This window comes from Hyperolius riggenbachi, chromosome 1, assembly GCF_040937935.1.
Source record: "Hyperolius riggenbachi isolate aHypRig1 chromosome 1, aHypRig1.pri, whole genome shotgun sequence".
Lineage (NCBI taxonomy): Eukaryota > Metazoa > Chordata > Amphibia > Anura > Hyperoliidae > Hyperolius > Hyperolius riggenbachi.
The window spans coordinates 368,567,023-368,586,166 of record NC_090646.1 but is presented as its reverse complement, the minus strand read 5'-3'; the positions used below and the strand labels follow the sequence as shown (position 1 = coordinate 368,586,166).

Below are 19,144 nucleotides of genomic sequence, written 5' to 3'. Positions count from 1 at the left end.
GCTCCCTAACATTAACAGACGTAGTGAAACTACTGCCACAATAGGAACTCCTTAATACTGGAATACCAAAGGGAACTGTCCATTACTAACAGACTGTGGGTGATCATTCCGGGAGCTATTGGAATATCCTATACAGTGTGCATGTGGTAGTGAGATGGGCCCTGTATGTGTGACACAGCCGGCTGTTAGTCAGCTTTTAACAGAAACTGCAGTACTGCTCTTTTTATGGGTATTGGGGGGATTTTTCTATTAGGCATATATTAATAAAGTGAAATGTTAAGCAGACAGTGGTGTACTAATTTTTGCATGTGAACATATGGGGCGCCCAATATTTTTAGCATACAGAGGTGTAGGCGGTGCGGTTATCAGCAGGTTTGCAGTGGGGAGGATGGTTAAGGTTTGCCATTGGTGGTGGTGGGGGGGGGCGGGGGGGTAGGTAAGAGTTAGGCATCGATGTGGGGGGTCAGTTAAGGTTAGGTATCGATGAGGGGAGTCAGATAGGGTTAGGAATAGGTGGGGGCATAGGTAAGAGTTAGGCTTCGGGGGTCAGATAAAGTTAGGTATCGATGGGGGGAGAACGGGTGAGGAATTGGTGGGGGGATAGGTAAGGGTTAGGCATTGGCTTGGGGGGTTGGCTAGGGTTAGGCATCGGTGGAGGCGGGTCAGTTAAGGTTAGGTAACGTGGGGGAGGGGGGTCAGTTAGGGTTGAGTTAGGCAGTTAGGCAGCACTTAAAGAGAAACTCCAACCAAGAATTAAACTTTATCCCAATCAGTAGCTGATACCCCCTTTTACATGAGAAAGACAATGATTTTCACAAACAGACCATCAGGGGGCGCTGTGTGACTGATTTTGTGCTGAAACCACTCCCACTAGAGGCTCTGAATACCGCGGTACTCCTGGCAAACTGCCACAATGTAACAATGTTCACGGACAGGAAATGGCTGTTTAGAGCTGTCTAACAGCCATAACAGCTAGAAACAGCTACATAACATGCCCACAGTAACAATGTCACCATGTAATACATGTCAGAATGTGAATCTGGGAGAGGAAAGATTTTACAATGAGCAAACACTGACTAAATCATTTATACATAATTATGGTAAAAAATGAAGCACTTTTTTTACTACATTATTTTCACTGGAGTTCCTCTTTAAGGGAGGGCTCACCTAAGAACAGAGTTTGATTTAGTGATGGTAAATTTCTGAAAAATGTACCAATATTTTACTATTGGAATTACCACTGCCCAATAGTAGAATATTGATAATATTACCAATATTCTACTAGCGGCAAATTCTGACACCTACATTTCTGCAGCGCCTATTTTGCATGTATGCATAATTTGTCTTCTTAATGTCTTGTTTAATTTGATATTAATATATTAGGTGTAGCAGGATAAAGATGGCCACACACAGTGAGGTGCAGCCAGTAAATTCTCTCTGTCACATTGATGGGTGACGATAGACAGAATAAACATGACATATGCTGGACTACTTGACATCATTTTCTTCCTCTGGCAGCTTAATGTCTCCTCCTGCATGCATTTTTCATCTTCCATAATCCATCAGGCGCAGCCATCTCAGCCCTCCACATAGTCTGCCTGCCACACAGCTGTCTGTGCATGTAATCATCCCTAGTTATTTTAAGTGAATTGGTTGGAAACCTCAGGGAACAAGCATAATACAGGATTTGACCTAATTGTATCTAGGTTTCTGTGATAATGCTGCGCACCGTACTCTCCCAAGTTCAGCAGCTGCTGGAGAACTCACCATTTGCTGCTCAGGAATGGAAATGGCACTTAGAAATAACTCACATTATAGAGCGAGTTGGTTAAAGTTCTGCTCATGGGCAATGCAAAATTAACGTGTACACACGATTTGGAAAATTGTTCTGTTCAAGATGACTGCATCAAAAGAAAAAGTATTTTGTGTGTGAAGCTTCGCATTACAGCTAACACTCAATGGGACTGATTTTTCTAGGCTGATGTATCAAGACATCTATAATAATCATTTCCAAGCCGTCCGCTGAATGTATGTGTGTCCGTCCGCCCCAGACCCGCCCCTCCTGGCCCACCTAGTTGTGCTTGGCCTTCGCGAATGGCCGCAACACTAATTGGAAGGTGTGTGGGTGGCAGAATGGCATGTGTGGTGTCCAGAGAGATGGCGTACACACTTCTGCCTTGTAAATAAAGCAAAAGTGGGGCAGTGTCCTAGAAAAAAATGATTAAAATTCTTATGTTCTTTTATGCCTTGTAGACACCAGCCAATAATCATTCCTGAGCAACAAATAATCCAGTCAAAATGATCAGTTTGTCTGTTGAGTGGAAGTGACTGATAAGCAATTGTTTTATTAGTAGGTGAGGGATCAAATGAGCTGGTATTGATCACACCATGTGACCAGATGATGTAATAGGAAATGGCAGAAACCGTTTTGGAAGAAAGGATCAGTCAGAAGAGCCATCACACAGGTGCACATTGTTTTGAAGGTTTTAACAGATTGATAACCAATTGGGAAATTGGTCCAATTGTTTGATTGCCCAAAAAGTTGCCCACAGCTTCTCTCGTGTGTAGGAACTATCACAGCTACAGGCTGACTAGTTGCCTAGGGCAACTAAATGTCTTGTGCTTTAGTTTTCTTTGCACCTGTCTAGATCCATCGTATTGTATGAGTCCTAGACTGTACACTAGTTCTAGGGCAATAAAGATTAAACTAGTCAAATGCTTCCATCAGAGACTTCTCTCAAGCATACCTTGTTTGGTAACTTGCCCTTAAAGAGACCCTGACTCTGTGGCAATCTAGCTGTCATGCACATTATTTAATAATTAGTGATTCACATACCTGCATCATGCATGCAAGGAAAGACTTCAGAATTCTTTGACTGCATGCTTGTTCTGGTTCAGTCACCCAATAAATAGTAAATCCAATGACCACAGTGGCCAAAGGAGTAAACAGCAGCAACAGTAACACCTGTTTTACTACTATAACACAATAAACTTAATGGCAACACAGTGGCTAGAGGCCAAGGTTTGAAATATAGCCAGGACAATGTTCTGCCTGTGTTTGCATGGGTTTCCTCCACACACTCTAGTTTCCTTCCATGTGCCAAAACCCTACTGACACATTAACTAGTCTTCTTTAAATAGACTATGGTTAGAAGATTAGACTATGACTATCGTAGTGACCTTAGACTTGAGCAGGGGCGTAGCAATAGGAGGTGCAGAGGTTGCGACTGCATTGGGGCCCTTGAGCCAGAGGGGCCCTCCCTCAACTACAGTAACAGTATTAGCTCTCTATTGGTCCTGTGCTCATAATAATCACTTCTATATGTACTTTGAATAGTGGTAATCATTAACAAACTGCTCCCCATTCCCTTCTTGCACCTCTGACACTGTAGTTGCCATTGGCAGGTTTTGGTGCGCCATATCAATTGTTATGTATAGAGTGCTTGGGGGGCCCCAATGTAAACCTTGCATCGGGGCCCACAACTCCTTAGCTACGCCACTGGACTTGAGCACCTCTGAAGGACAGTGACATTAACTAGTCAATGTACTCTGTAAAGTTCTGTGGATAACTTAGCTAATATATAATATTACTAATAATTGACACATATCACTGATGGATAATAAGACACTTTTGAAAGGCTTCATGAACAGCTCCTGCCCATAGAACAGCCACACATCAAAATAAACGATTGATGGCAGGTTGGATTACAATATCAGGCTTTTTATTCATAAATCATGTGCAGGCTGGTGGATGAATTAATAGAAACATACCCATCATTTACTGCAAGTTTCTAAGCAGTGAGAATGCTTAAGGTACCCATACACGGTACAATTAATTTTTTTTTCGATTAGATAATTTAGTTTGATTATTCCGTTAGATCGAATATAAAGATTTTTCCAGCATGTCTGATTGGAATCTTATTAAAAAAAAAAACGGGATAATCGTTAATTTTTCTTGATCGATAAAAAAGAGATTCTTTTCAACTTTCATTCGATTGTTTTGGTCGAAAAAACGGGAAAATCAAACATTTTTATTGTACCGTGTATAGGTACCATGAGACTGACGTGTGAATCAGTCAAGCTCCTTGAGTAATATGTTTGTTATGTATGCTTCGTCTCTTGAATTAAATCTCTGAAGTGAACCTACAAGGGACCAAACATGGAAGCAGCCATTATTATCTACTTTGCATCCAGACCTTGTTTCCCACTTATGGACCAGAGCAGTTTTGACAGTTTAGCTATGTCCTTATTTAATCAAAAATAACTTTATCCCTACTTATGACACAGCAATGAAATATATATTGTTTTTTTCAAGACAAACTAGGCTTTCAGTGTATGCCATTTTTTCCCTCGAACAATTTTGTTTTCTATGAATTTTAATTGGAAAACAGGAAAAAAATAGAAAAAACACATTATTTCTCAGTTTTACCAATTCCAGTTTAAAAATAAAAAGTGCTACTGTAGATAAAAAACACAAATTTTGTTTGGCTATTCTTACCGCTTATCACAAAACTTAGATTGTCACAATTTATGTTGAAGATATTTGATTCTAAAAATATGCTACAGAGTGTATTTTTCACTATGAACTGAGAAAATAAAAGTATTTTAATGGTAAAAATCAATCTCATTAGCTCAGGAAACATATATTCCCATTCACCAATTAGTGCTGCATCAGATAGTGCCAGAAATGTGAACAGGAGCAAGCCTAATCCTGCACAGCACTGTCTCTGCTACAAGACATATATCTACTGACTCGTGGCTTAGATGAAGTCACAGAGGACGTAGATATACTGTAGTGGTGGATAAAGTGGTTAAATCTGACATGAAGTCTCCAGGGCTCATCCTGATCTTATCATCCTACCTAGCGAGACATAGAGGTGGAACATGCATGCTTCTATCAGGCCAGAGGTGAGGAAGCCAACCCTGGAGAATACAAGCTATTTCACTTTGATTACAAAACATAAACAGAGATCGATGCTACAAATGTCCTTTTATAATTCATTACAATATGTTGTTACATTTATTAAATTTTATAAAACTAAAACTTCAGATTTCAACTGGGTTCCCCATGGTGTGACTTGAGTAACGTAAGGGATTGCCTGTTGGGTTGTATGTATGGTGGGGATTTTGTGGGCCCTGTGCTGCTACAAACTCCATGAAGGCCTGGCAGGAACCCAGAATACGATGGCAAAAGCAAAACAAAAAACTGTGGAATTGCTAGTTTTCCATCAGAAGCCTCCTTGGGTGGTGGAACAAGGAACGCAAGATATAGCAAGTACTGAGGTAACTCGGTGTCAACCAAAAACTAGTACTGCTGCCTTGCGGTGGAAGTTGAATCCAAAGGCTAAAGGAAAGAACGGTCAGGGTTGAGCAGAAACTACGCCAGTGCGAATTTACGCATCGTAGTTCGCATCTACGCATCGTAGTTCATAGGCGAAGTTTCAAACCTACGCTTACGAATTTACACGTAGCGAAGTACTGGTATGCGTAGCTTATGCCCACTATGCGTAGTTAACATGTGTATTGCGTAGTGAACTACGAATGCGTTACTCGCGTCTAATTTTCCGCATGCGATTATATGCATACAAATTTACGCATTGGAAAGGGGAATGTACGCATAGAAGGGTTCCCAGTATATGCATTTCTAAAGAAATGAATGCGTACAATTTTCTGCATACGGGCATAAGTATCCGCATACACTACGCTTCGCTCTACGCGTAATTGCGTATTTTAATGCGTATTCTACGAAATGCATACGAAGCGAATATTTGTTTTCGAAGCCGTAGTTTGGCGAAGCGTAATTGCGTAAAACTACGCGTATTTCCAGCGTAGCGAAGTTGGCTGACTACGACCATCCCTGAGAACGGTGACAGAAAATAAGTGTGCCTGGAAGCGTTAGGTGGCAGCCCCACCACCAGGATCATGAGCTAAACCTACACACCTTAAAGGGACTCATAGCTGAAAAAATAAAAAGATTTTATACATACCTGGGGCTTCCTCCAGCCCCGTCCGCCTGGATCTCTCCCACTCCACTGTCCTCCACTGCCCGAAGCTTCAGGAACCGGGTCCCGCCCTTCCGTCAGTCGGAGCCAGTCTATGCAGGAGAAGTGTGCCCTCTAAGTATCTCTCCAGCAGCTGCTGGAGAGATACGCAAACAGCGCACTTCTCTTACGTTACACTGGCTCTGACTGACTGAAGTGCGGGGACCCAGTACCGGAGCTGCAGACATTGGAAGGCGGTGGCGTGGGAGTGATCCAGGAGGTTGGGGATGGAGGAAGCCCCAGGTATGTATAAAATCTTTTTATTTTTGAGCTCTGTTACACTTTAAATCAAACTTAATACTGAAACTAAAAAGACAGAAAGCTCAAATTGCAATTGTTTGCAAGCATGGCAACAGCACTCACAAGTACTCACTGCCCAGAAATCACTGACTTCCTGTCTAGGTCTTTAACTGTAACGGTCTGGAGCCCTTGTTACTTTCTTTGCACATCTGGCATAATTAAGTAGTTGGCAGGTCTGATATATTATTATTATTATTTATATAGCCCCAACATCCTCTGTGGCACAATACATAGTACAGAATAAGTAGTGGGGAGCATAGATACATGAAAATTTAAAAACCCTGAACAATCAGCACATCCAGAAATACACGTACACAATCATACATAGTTTACGTGTGAGACATCAACCATGTAGATGTTCACAAGATAAAGTACAGCAAAAACAAGAAGCACTGGGGGGTGCGGGGGATCCCTACTCTTGCAAGGCCACACATCTTGCAGTTTTGTTGGGAACATTTTGCTAGGGAAGACACTTGACCGAGCGATTTTGTGGGTGTTTCCTGGATTTGAGTTTGATCTGCCTTTGCATTTATGATCCCGTTTTTCCCTCAAATTATTATTATTATTTTTTTGCGGTGGTTTGGGAATTTTTGGAAGGTGGCAAAATACATTTGGGAATGCACGTGTCATGCAGGAAAAAAGCAGCAAGCTCTCCGATTTGAAATCGCTGAAAAAAATGCAAACACAAAATGTGAACAAATGCAAATGACGTGCGATTCCCGAGCAGGCCATTCAACTCAATGGTGACTGTGGTGGTGCAAATCTGATAAGTGTGCTCCCTGCCTTCACAATTGCTGTGTGTTATGCGTACATGGCTTACATGGCGCCAGGGCTTTTTTCGGCGCAGGGTGAGCCAAAAGATGCTTCTGTGTTTTATATGCACATAAACACAATGTAAGCACACTACGGTAATGTCTGCCACTAATCCTAGCAGTGTATACAGCTAAACAGGTTCCCTTTTCCCAACAAAAGCGGAGTTTCCTTTTAACAATTTCTCTGTTTATTTTGTTCTAATTTGGCACCTTGAGTCAAACATGGCATAACCTGTGAGAAGTATCAAAAGAGTTTATCTTCAGTTACTGAGAGTTCAGAGAAGTCAGCTCTGCATGTCTCTCTGCCATTGTGTCTGCCCTAAATCAAGTGGCGTTAACTGCAGTTTCTAAAAATATGTCCTTCAAGTACCCTCTATAGACTTGAAATGTGGACATATCTGTTCTTGCAAGACTGAAAAGCATTAGAGCTACAACGCTGAGCATCTATTACAATGACTCGACTTGACTTCAGCGCCTGTAGCAATCTGATTTTTACTGCTCAGCAAACTTATAGCATCCCAACTAAATGAAATAACCACACAAAAAAAACCAACAAAGCACCAGCTTCAGCAGCACTAGGCATCCTAGTATTTAGCCTGTCCTGACAGTAGAGGTCTAGTATGGCATGCTGGGATTTGTAGTATTCCATCAGTTAACTATGCCTGCATACACACTGCTCTAATCTACCCAATTTATTACTGACAGCCTCCGCAAACAAACATAATCAGACTGGTTACATCATCCAATTGCTAAAATTATATAACATAATTCTTGATATACATCGGCTGCAATTTACAGCACTAAGTTTTCAGGATTCTAGTAAGTGAACAAGTTTAAAAACACATGTGTAATTGTAATGTACAGTGGCCAAGTATACACTGCTCCTTTCATAGCTCCTGTTTGTTTTATATTCAGAAATCATGCTTTGCCCTTAGATGTCATTGCATCCCAAACCAACCCAAGCTGAGCCAACAGACTCTGGCACAAGAAGCTGCAGAGGCTGCAGGATGAGTGCTGCAGTCTGCTAAAAGTACTGTACCTTAGTCCTCAGTGTGCCCGCTGGCTCCAATTAGATGCTCTGTGTCTCCTGGTATCTTTTAAAACATGACAAGGATTTCCTACTACTGAGATCAGACCGCAGCCGAGGAGCAGCATCAGCAGGCAGCCCTTCACTTAATGTTATTTAAACTCCTCCAGTCAGTGAGTTATTTGGTTGCAGCCCATCATCAGTGGGTGTGGATGTTGTTCAGGACAGCGCGTGTGGGCATATGCAGCAGCAGTGTCACTGCTGTGACATTGAGCTCCCAGGTCTCTTGTCTAGCTCCCTGTCGTTCTTACTGACTAATAAATAAATAAATGGGCTGGCTAGAGGTTTCTCACTCATTCCAGTGCAATCAGGCTGTGCGATCCAAAGGAGAAACGGAGTACGTACACTGTGGGATGAAAGCCAGGGGTGCTCATGTTACAAGGAGCTCTCTGGCATAAGCAATGCTGCATTGTACAGCTATTATATCAAAGACAGCAATCAGACAGGGAAGAGCAAAACAAGGCATATTAACATTCAGCAAGCTTTCTGGCTGCATGATTTAACATTTCACTCACTGCGCAATATGTTAACGTTTTATGCCTCTATTATCATCTCATTGGCAACTTTATCACATTGTAAAGAGTTCATTTAACATTTTTGCAAGATTAATAATAACATAACACAGGCAGCAGATTATGTTTGTGAAGTATTGATAACATTGTTCAAATAAGCCTACCTACAGAATTAACAGTTGGTTGCGGTCCCTTGCTTGGGTCGTTTTCTCAGAGAAAGTAAAATTGGGCAGCCAAAACTAACTAAGACCAAATGGGATCCAAGGTCAAGTCTACGGCCTGCTTCAAAGAACTTTTCTATTAGGTGTTCTCACGCCTGGCACTTACTCAATTCACTTTTTCTTCTGTGTTTTCTCCTAAGAGATAATTTTTTCCTTTTCTGTTTAAAAGAACTTTTCTGCACACTGAAATTGGAAAAGTACCAAATAGTAGGTCAAAAAGTACTGTCAAAAAAGTATTTCTTGCTTGCTGGTCGCTTAAAAGGCATTATATTGATCAAGTGTTAAAATATCCCCTAAAAGAAAACAGGAGGAAAAGTGAATTGAATAAGTGCCAAAGCCCATATGCAATTCACTTATTCTCCTAAGTTTTCTCCTATTTGATCATTTTTCATCTTCTCTTTAAAATAACTTTTCAGCATTTTGCTATTGAAAAATTACCAAAACTAGCAGAGAAAGTACTATCACAATTGTTCTGTGTATTTTCTTGCTGGCTGGGTGTATAAAAGGCCCATCATTGACAAGGTGTGAAAATATCAACTTGGAGAAAACGTGAATTGCATATGGGCCCAGGTGTGAGAAAAAAAAGAAAATAAATACCAAACAAAAATTAATTCGGACAATGTCTTGTGAATACATGTCTTGCCTGTTGAAGGCTGAAAAAGTATTTTATTGGTAATATGCAAAAATACCTCACAGGAAAATACAAGAGAAAAGTTAAATTAATAGGGGCTTGTATCTCTTGATATCCTAAGCACAGAGCTTAGACGGACTGCCTTTGAAATAAATTATTGTCCTAGACCTCAGTTGTAGTGCCAAACATAAAAATTTGTTTTATTTTATATTACTGACTATATTTTAGGAGTTTTCTTCAAATGGCCCTTGATTCTAGGCAATTCTACAAGGATGTCCATCACCACATCTACCAAAATCTACAACAAGCTTACATAACACAACTCGGCACAGTCCTGGATGCCCCTATTCAAGAGTCGGAATTTCTTGAGGCAATAAAAAATGCAGCAAGTGGCAAATGTACTGACCCAGATGCTCTCCCAATGTAATTCTACAATCATTTGTTGGCCTCTGGCTTTTGTGCAGTGGTCAATGATAAAGTAAATGCAGGGACCTTCTCACACAGGGCTAATTAAGCCACAATTTAAATGATCCCTAAGGAAGGAAAGACCCTTTTCGTATGTGAAACCTTTTGCCCTATATCTATAATAAATTGTTATGTTAAAATGTATTCTAAGATCTTGGCAACCAGATTAGGCAGGGTTGATGATTTGGCGCAGGGGAGCAGCAAGCGAACTTTAGAAAACAAAGACACACAAGGAATAATATTTATATGGTATATAATGCAGTACATAATTGTAGATTGAGGACAGGAGGCTATTCTGGCAACAATAGATGTAGAACAAGCTTTTGATAGGCTTTCTCAACACTTCCTTGTTGATACTCTGAGGAAAATTGGTTTTGGGCCACTTTTTGTGGAGAGAATAATAAATCTGTATGATAATCAGTCAGCGAGAGTTCAGGTGACTGGATACCTGTCTGAGAAGCTGTCAAATGGTGCCTGACAGGACTGTCCTCTTTCTGTGGTATGGTTCAACTTGAGTCTTGAGCCCCTTATTAGAACCATTCAGTGTTGCCCCCTTATTGGAGGCATAGATGCTGGAAGGGATGAAATAGGGATAAATGCCTGTGCTGGTGATAAATGTCTTACATATACAAATCTGCTAAATTCTCTAAAGCAATGCCTGAGTTGGTTTAGTCCCTTCAGCATCGTTCCTAGCTATAAGTTGAATGAACAAAAATCAATAATGCTTGATCTTGGGGGGGGATTGGGGTTTGAGAGAGCAGCCTGGAGATGTGAAGGTGTGGAATGCGGGTCTTGTTCTGTGGGGGAATATGGTGTGTGTATGGTATCGAGCGTCTTGTTTGTCCTTGTTGTTATGCCTTGGGTCCTGACTATTAGACCACAGAAACCGTGTTTATGTCTATACTTTTTTTGGTACATATAACGTACCACAAGCATACCTTGATGGAAATACTTTCCCAATATCAGGAAAGCTCTGATGAAGCCAAGTCTATAGTTGGGATAAAGCAATTTATCACTGCTGAATGTTTGCGAAAAAGGACAACTATCAAAGTTAACTAAAATTCTAAATGCCACATATATTTCCAGTAATTACTAGCAATTACTAGCTTTTTTTATTTTCATATTTATGTGAAGAAAATACTACATTTACAGAGAACAGTTTTTATTGTAGACATTACTATGGAGGACTGTGCACAGCACATCCAGCATACAGAAACAATCTTCACTGGCTGTTATACTGTGAATAAAATGTGTTCAGAATGATAGAAAGCAGAAATATAGCTTCAAATGTGTGTAAATAATCATCAGCTGCAGCTATGTGAGCCTGTTTCTGTGTGTCTCTCTCTCCGCCTCGCAGTGTGAAGTAAACAGTTTACAGCCAGGGAGATCTCATTCTGAATGGGGGGGGGGGGGGGGGGAGAATCCAAGTAAGAAAAAAGTACAGGTTCTTCTTTTCAGATCCTTCTCTGTATTTAATATTCCCTCAGCTGTTCTCATATTATCTGTGAAAATGCAGTGTGCGTTTGTAAGCAGGGCAGAAACAAACAGTAAATCATTCCTCTGTGAATAGTGACAGAGAAGTGCAACCTAGCTACATGCTATAGCTCTAGCCTCTAGCCCAATGCCGACTCAAATTGTTACAAACAGCTGGTAAACAAGGCATTTTTTCCACACAGGCTGTGATGAGAGACCTCTGAAAAGCTTTCTAGTGTTGCTGGCTAAAAGCTCTATAGGTATGTGGGGTATACAGAAGAACAGTTTCTTTGATAGTTGTTCTTTAAGCATTCACTTTTATTTTCGTGACCTATTGGTGAATTGACTTCTGAAAGCAGGACCACAGTAGTAGAAAGCGGTTCCTTTTGTAGATTCACTTGAGCACCTGCACGAGGCTGACCGTCACATGGGCAATACTCCGCCAATGGAGTTGAGTCAATAGTAACAAGCACTGCTGTTGAGTCTTTTTTTGTAAATTTACCCAACTGCTCTGAAGGAAATTATATTTAAAGCAGAAATACTGTGCCTACATGTACCATTTTTATCTATCTTCCTCTTGCATTTTTTGATTTTTACCAAGACACCACACACCCGTTTACCTTCCTACAACAACACCATATGCATGAAAAATCTGCTATGCCATTGATATGAGACAGCAAGCTACAGTATATTAAAGGCAAAATGTTAGGCTTACTCAGACCTTTTGAGTGAGATCCTCCATCCCATGTGATTGATAATTGTGATCGATTTTGGGGGCAAATCGATTCATATAACAGTTGGGTGGCCTTCAGAATCTCTCAGTAAAGGCCCATATAATGGTTTGGGGAAGAGAGGACAAGCATAATGAAGCAAGGTTTCTGGATATTTCCAGCAAGGAGACATATACTCTCAGGACAACACAAAACTAGTCTCTATATTGTTTTACTTCTGAAGCATACTGTCCTAATTAGAGGAGTAACACCAAGCTCCGGGGCCCCAAGAGACATTATCATGGGCCGCCCTACAACCCCTCCCCACAATGCTTAGTGGCCAGTCATTCAACCCACCATACAACACCCCCCACTCCCATGCATAGTGGTCAGTCATTCAGCCACAACCACCACCCCTCTCACCCTGGTCATTTTTGCCAGCCAATTATCTTACCCTTGTAGAGTAGCACAGGGTGCACTGTCATATTTACCGTACCTTTTCCCACTGCATTGGGAGTCCTCATCCAACCACACAATCTATGCTACCATCCTCCAGCTCCCGATGCTTGTCATGGATGGCAGCATAGAGAGAGTGGCTGGTGGGAGAAAGAGGACACCCAATGCAGCATGGAATAGGTAAATATTACAGTGCTCCCTGCAAGACTCTGCATGGTGAGAGGAAGAAGGAGCAGGCGTCTAGGCTCCACTGCTATCGCAAGGGTTGGGGGGGGGGGTATTATTACACCAGTGGTCCTAATAAATGCCACAAAGCACCCCTGAAATGAAAGAGACACTGAAATGAAAAAAAAAATGATATAATGATTTGTATGTGTAGTACAGCTAAGAAATAAAACATTAGGAGCAGAGACATGAGTCTAATATTTTTTCCAGTACAGAAAGAGTTAAGAAACTCCAGTTGTTATCTATGCAAAAGAGCCATTGAGCTCCACGACTTTGAAAGTCGCAGAGAGCTCTGTCTTCTGAAGCTTGTTATCTCAACTGTCAGTCACTGTACTTTCTTTTTCTCTCCAGAGGACAGGTCAATAGTTCACTGGGCTGCTCTGTAAAATCATTTAGAATGCTGAGTAGTGTGCAAACTGCAAATATTAGAGAATGATGCAATGTTATAAAAAAAACACTATATACAGTAACTGAAAATAAAACTACTAATGTTCTAGCAATTATCCGTACTATACAACCAATTTATTATATCATCATTTTTTTTTCTCGCTTCAGTGTATCTGCACAACAGAGGCAGATAATCTGTCTCAAAATGGCTTGTTTAAGTTAACTAGATAGAATTAGAAAATAATTTTGAATACAGTTACTATACAGAGGTTCTATTTGCTAAACTACTCTAATCTGTAATCACACCATATCGTTCCACAATCATTACAGTGCACTTTAATTATAAGAATAAATTGGTTATTGTGCAGCTTGGAGGGATGTGGAGATTCACATGGTAAACGTGCTTCCTGTGTAGAGAGATTCAGGGAAATCTTAGGGATTCACTGAGTTTCCACTAGTGCAGGGTTGTTACTGGCTCTTGTACAACAGTCTTACCTGTAATCTGAGCTGTGTTGGCAGGAAGAACTAGGTTACTGTATGGCAGGTTCCATTATTCATTTCTATGGGATGCAGCTACGGTCATGATTAAGGAATTATTTCTGCTGTCATTACATTTAATTGTTCAGCGTACTACATGACACTCTGGGAACGTGTCAGCTCTTTGTAAATGCAGAATAATAAATAATATTATTACTTTAGTGAAAGAGATTAAGTGTATGAAATGCAGAAGATATTTTTAGTGACTCCAGTTATGGTCAGCGGTTTACAATTTAGATACATAGAATCATTTTTCACAGTATGATCTATCTCTGAAAAAACGAACCATAGATTACACCTAAAGGATAAGAGATTTCAACAGGTAACAATGAAACAACAAGTTGTTTCCCTTAACATATCATGGGACCTGGTTATGGATACATAAACAAAAGATCTTGACACTTATGTTTGGCAACAAGTAACCCTATCCCTTACTCTCACCCCTCACTGAACATTTCTGTTAATAGGTTAACTGGTTTCTTTGGGAGGATCTTTGGATTGTGAGTCCCGCTGAGGAACAGTTAAGAGGAAGTTGGTTACGTTTTGTAAAGTACTGCAGAAAACGTGTCACTGCTATACAAATGCACAATAAGAACACCACTCAACTTGTGTGGCAATTGTGCCATATACAGTACAATATCTGTATTAAAAAAAAAGTCTTCATTTTTCCTGAGGAAAAGGGAATAAAAATTATCCTCTAGAGATGTGTCAGCTAGACAGTGATGTATGTAATCTGTGCACTTACTGTTACTTGCAATCCGCTATCCTCTTGTTCTTCAAGTTCTTCAACATCCTTAAATTGTACAGTCTTTTTCTTTGAGGCTAAAAATAAAAACAATTGTTGAAGTACTAGGACTACCAGAAACAACTGTGACATTAACATGTGCACATAACATATTAAATCATTAAGGTACCATAATATACAGTACAAGTATGGAGTGCTTACTATCTCTCTGTCAAAGGAAATTGTCATTATGGAGTGTGTATGTTCTCGCCATGTCTCTGCGTGGGTTTCATCTGGGCACTCCGATTTCCTCCCACACTCCACAAATATACAGATAAGTTGATTTTCTTTCTCCTAATATAGTCCCTAGACTACAAATGTCTATATGATTTCTGATTTCCACTCTAGGATTTTTTTTCCTCCTTTGTCTAATAGATTGATTTACCTCCCACCCCCAAAACTGTATACTCACCTACAGAGCATCCTGGATGCAACACTTTGTGGCTAATAGGGAGAGGTGTGGGGTCTCTTTTTGTTTTTAGGAGGGGGAGGGGATGGATCTGAAGAGCTGGCCAAAAATATTTGTTTTTTTTTTTCTTAAAGGGAATTATTTTTGCTTATTTAATCAAGAAAATGTTAAATATCACAAAGGGTATGTGTTATTTGTTTAGTGCTCCACCAGCTGGTTTAATTGGTAAGCCTTGCATTTACCATATTCTCATTATACTGATTTTGCTGTAGTGTAGTAACAATAAGATCTCCACAGAGATTGCTATCTCACACAGGGGCAATTTGTTTTCAATACAATAACTGTACTCTGGGATTACTCACACTGCAGTGATTGCGGCACGTTTGCGACTTCCGACGACTGCAAGCATGCTGCATGTAGCATTTTCCCAGCTATTGCGCCGCAATTCTCATTCACTGGAATGAGAATCGCAAAACGCAATTGACGAAAAATTGTGGAATACTGCAATGCTAAATTTATGATCTAATCGCATTTTGTGTTTCAGACTATGAAGGTAAGGTATCCCTAATCACTTGAAAAGAGACTGAAACTAAAAAGTCAAAGAAACACAGAAAGCAAAAGTAACTTAGCTCAAGTCATACATCTAAAGTAAATAACATTGATGTCTTTTCCTGCTGGTTTTCATTCACTTTCAGTAGAGTCGAGCCAAAAACAAAGACACACACAGCAATAAAAATGCATATAGAGATTTGTAACCTTCTCCACTCTATCCATAGAAAAAAAAAGTCTTGTTCTATAGCTAAGGAAAGTAGCATTGTACACCAATATAATAGTCTGCATTCCAGAGATAATATAAATTTTTACATATCAGCAGGGCAGCCATCAGGGGGGGACAACTGACACTGCAGTGAGGGGCCCAGGGCTTCTGGGGGCCCTGTGCCCCCCCATAGCACTGGAAAGGCCGCATGTGCGGGCTGCGGTCCTGTGGCTCACTAACCAGCACATTGCGTTCCAGCACTATAGAGGCACCTATACCTGGCTAGGGCAGGTAGACGAGCTGAGACATAAGGGGACAAGTGGTAGCAGGGGGATGAAAGAAGCACAGGTGGAACACAGGCAGACAAAAGAGGCACATTGAGAAAAGAGATGAGACGGGAACATGAGATCACACAGAGGGACACAAAAGAGGCACAAACTGAGGTGAGACAGAGGGGGCCAAAAGAGGCACAGAAAGAAAAGAGGGGACAAAAGAAAAGGGATAAGAACGTACCTACAAGTCCCTATCTCATTTGTTAACTGGGGACTACCTGTATTTTGCTAGTATTTGGCTCCACCCACAACATACCATGGTCACGCCCACTTTTTGCCGCATCACGCTGTGCATGCCGCTTTCTTCAGTGTCGGAGCCATGCACATTTTTCGCTGCTGTGCACTTCGCGCGCAGACACGAGGGTGGGGTGGCTAGTGGACGGGCACAGCAACCAGTGGGTGGGCCCAGGCCTGATGATGTGTGAGGGGCCCCAAAATTTCTGACGGCAGCCCTGCATATCAGTGCTAGGAATAACCCATTCTAAGACCACATGCTTTCCATCAACATATCTTTGTGGCCAAGTGATGCGGTTTGCAGCTTCCTGGCTCTTTGGTGTATTGCCTGTGCCCTTTCACCACTAGAGATCACAAGTAGGGCCCAATCAGTCTAATTCATTTGTAACTTATGCCATCATTAAAGGCTAGCGTTAAATATACAGTCTAAGTACACCCTCACATTTTTATAAATATTATATCTTTTTATGGGACAACACTGAAGATATGACACTTTGATACAATGTTAAGTAGTCAGTGTACAGCATTTGTAACACTGTAAATTTGCTGTTCCATCTAAATAACAACACATAGCCATTAATTTCTAAGCTGCTGCCAACAAAAATGCCTAATTAGACATTTTTCCTCTCCAGGGTCATGTTACTTGTTAGTGTCATAAGGTTTCTGGTGTGAATAGCAGGTGTGTTAAATTTGGTGTTTTTGCTCTTACACTCTCTCATACTGGTCACTGGAAGTTCACCATGCCACATTACAGCTGCTTTTCATATAGAGGGCCTAGGCTATTAGAAGTTTGCCAACACTCTAAAACTGAGCTGCAGCTTGGTGGCCAAGACCATAGAGCAGTTCAACAGTACAGGTTACACTTGACACAGGCCTTGCCATGGTCAACCAAAGAAGCTGAGGTCATGTGCTCAGTGTCATATCCAGTGATTAGACATATGAGTACTGGCAGAATTGTTGCAGAGGTTAAAAGGGGGTAAGGGGTGTGTCAATGCTCCGACCATACGCTGCACGCTGCATCAAATATCTGGAGGGGGTGGAACAATGGCTTCTTAGGGCTTGAGACCACTGCCGCAGTTGTGTCCGCTTTTCAGTTACACATCAATGTTACAAATGCTAAAAAGCGGACAGAAGTGGACACAACTGCGTTAGTTGGCTAGGGCCCTCAATGATTATATGGTGGTTATAAGGAAGATGGGAGGAGCATAAAGGCTACCTAATACTGCTATCTGGGAAGGTAGACACAAAGGTTACCTAATCTGGGGAGGGGGAAGAGGAAGGGCTACCTAATTCTAATATCTTGGTGGGAAGTCAGGCTATTTAATATTGATATATGTGGGGACACAAAGACTTCCTAATTCTAATATCTAGGGGGAGGGTGTCTACATAATACTGGTAACTTGGGCTGGGGTGGAAAGGGGTCATCAAGAGGTTTGCTGGGGGCCCAGTGATTTCTAGTTATGCCCCTGACAATAAAGTGTATACAATGCATGCATGCCAATAATTTTACTTATATTATGAAAGTCTATCTCCTGTAACTGAATTAGGTACAGAGGGCATTCCAATAGTGACCTCTAGTGATGAGACGCTTGTTAACAAGTCACAAAGGTGATGCAGCAATTAGGTGAAATCCGCTGCACCTCGGACACTCGGATAGTGCTGGAACTAGGCGAATTGACCCGTGTAGACAGCAGAAAGAAGGAAGTTCAGCACAAAATCCAAGGTTGAATGAAGTCCCAACTTTATCGATACAGGTAAAAGCTGTACAGCCTGGAAGCCGACATGTTTCGGTGCTATGATTAAGGACCTGTGAGTCCGAAACATTTCGGCTTCCAGGCTGTAAGGCTTTTACCTATTTTACCTGTTCCTTCTTTCTGCTTTCAAAGGTGATGCAGGTTGTACTTATTGCAACGCACAGATTTTAGATACAAATAATTCTACCTAGCATGCCAATTGAATGCAAATTGTATGCAGCTTGCAATTAAATCAATGAAAATCAGCAGGAGACACATTTGACTGTCCCATTTCCAAGCTACATAAAAGTTGCATAAAATTTGCAAGCAAGATAAAATTATTTGCATCTCTAGTTGACAATATTCTGTTGTAATTTTTAAAGTGAATCTGAAGCGACATGTGACATTATGAGATAAACATATTCACGTTTGATACTTGCCCTACTAAGAAATTATATGAAGTCCGTTTCTGTTTTCCAGCACAGGAAGTTAAAAAAAGTTGAGAATTTATCTATGCAAAAGAGCTTCTCTGAGCTATTTGGCCAACTTGGTCGAAAGTCAGTCCCGTTTTCTGAAGAGCTTAAACAGCCAAGAAACAGTGAGAGACAGCTTGAGATCAGGCTTTACTGTAGGAACGTTCAAAGAGTCATTATTTCAGCTTTGTTTTACAGCTTAAAAGACAGAGAGTTGATTCTAAACTGAAACTGTGTATGATGCAATGTTATAAATAAAGTTTTATATAACTGAAAATAAAAATATGAGACTCTTTTTTTGCTACTAATGTTCTATCCTATTATCCGTACTACATAGATAATTAATTATCTCATACGTTTAGTTTCACTTCAGATTTGCTTTAAAACTACCGCAATTATTTCATGTAGCCCAAAAAGTGTTATTAACTACTGTATGTTCACTAATTACTGATCTATAAGTATTTTGATTCTGAAGCCCAGTCCCCCAGAAACAAAGAGCTAAAAAACAAAAGATGCAGACCGTCTTTACACAGCTACAGAGAAAGGCAGCAGGACATACATAGAA

General features: G+C 40.8%; 1 protein-coding gene across 8 annotated transcripts in view; it reads right to left on the bottom strand.

Moving 5' to 3' along the window:
- Window positions 1-19,144, bottom strand: part of PALM2AKAP2 (PALM2 and AKAP2 fusion) — a 387,246-nt gene that overhangs the window by 156,730 nt on the left and 211,372 nt on the right. For all 8 annotated transcript variants that reach the window (XM_068234280.1, XM_068234282.1, XM_068234279.1 and 5 more), the window contains one exon: window positions 14,603-14,679. In XM_068234280.1, coding sequence (XP_068090381.1) covers window positions 14,603-14,679 — 77 coding nt within the window. The remainder of the gene's footprint in view (window positions 1-14,602; window positions 14,680-19,144) is intronic.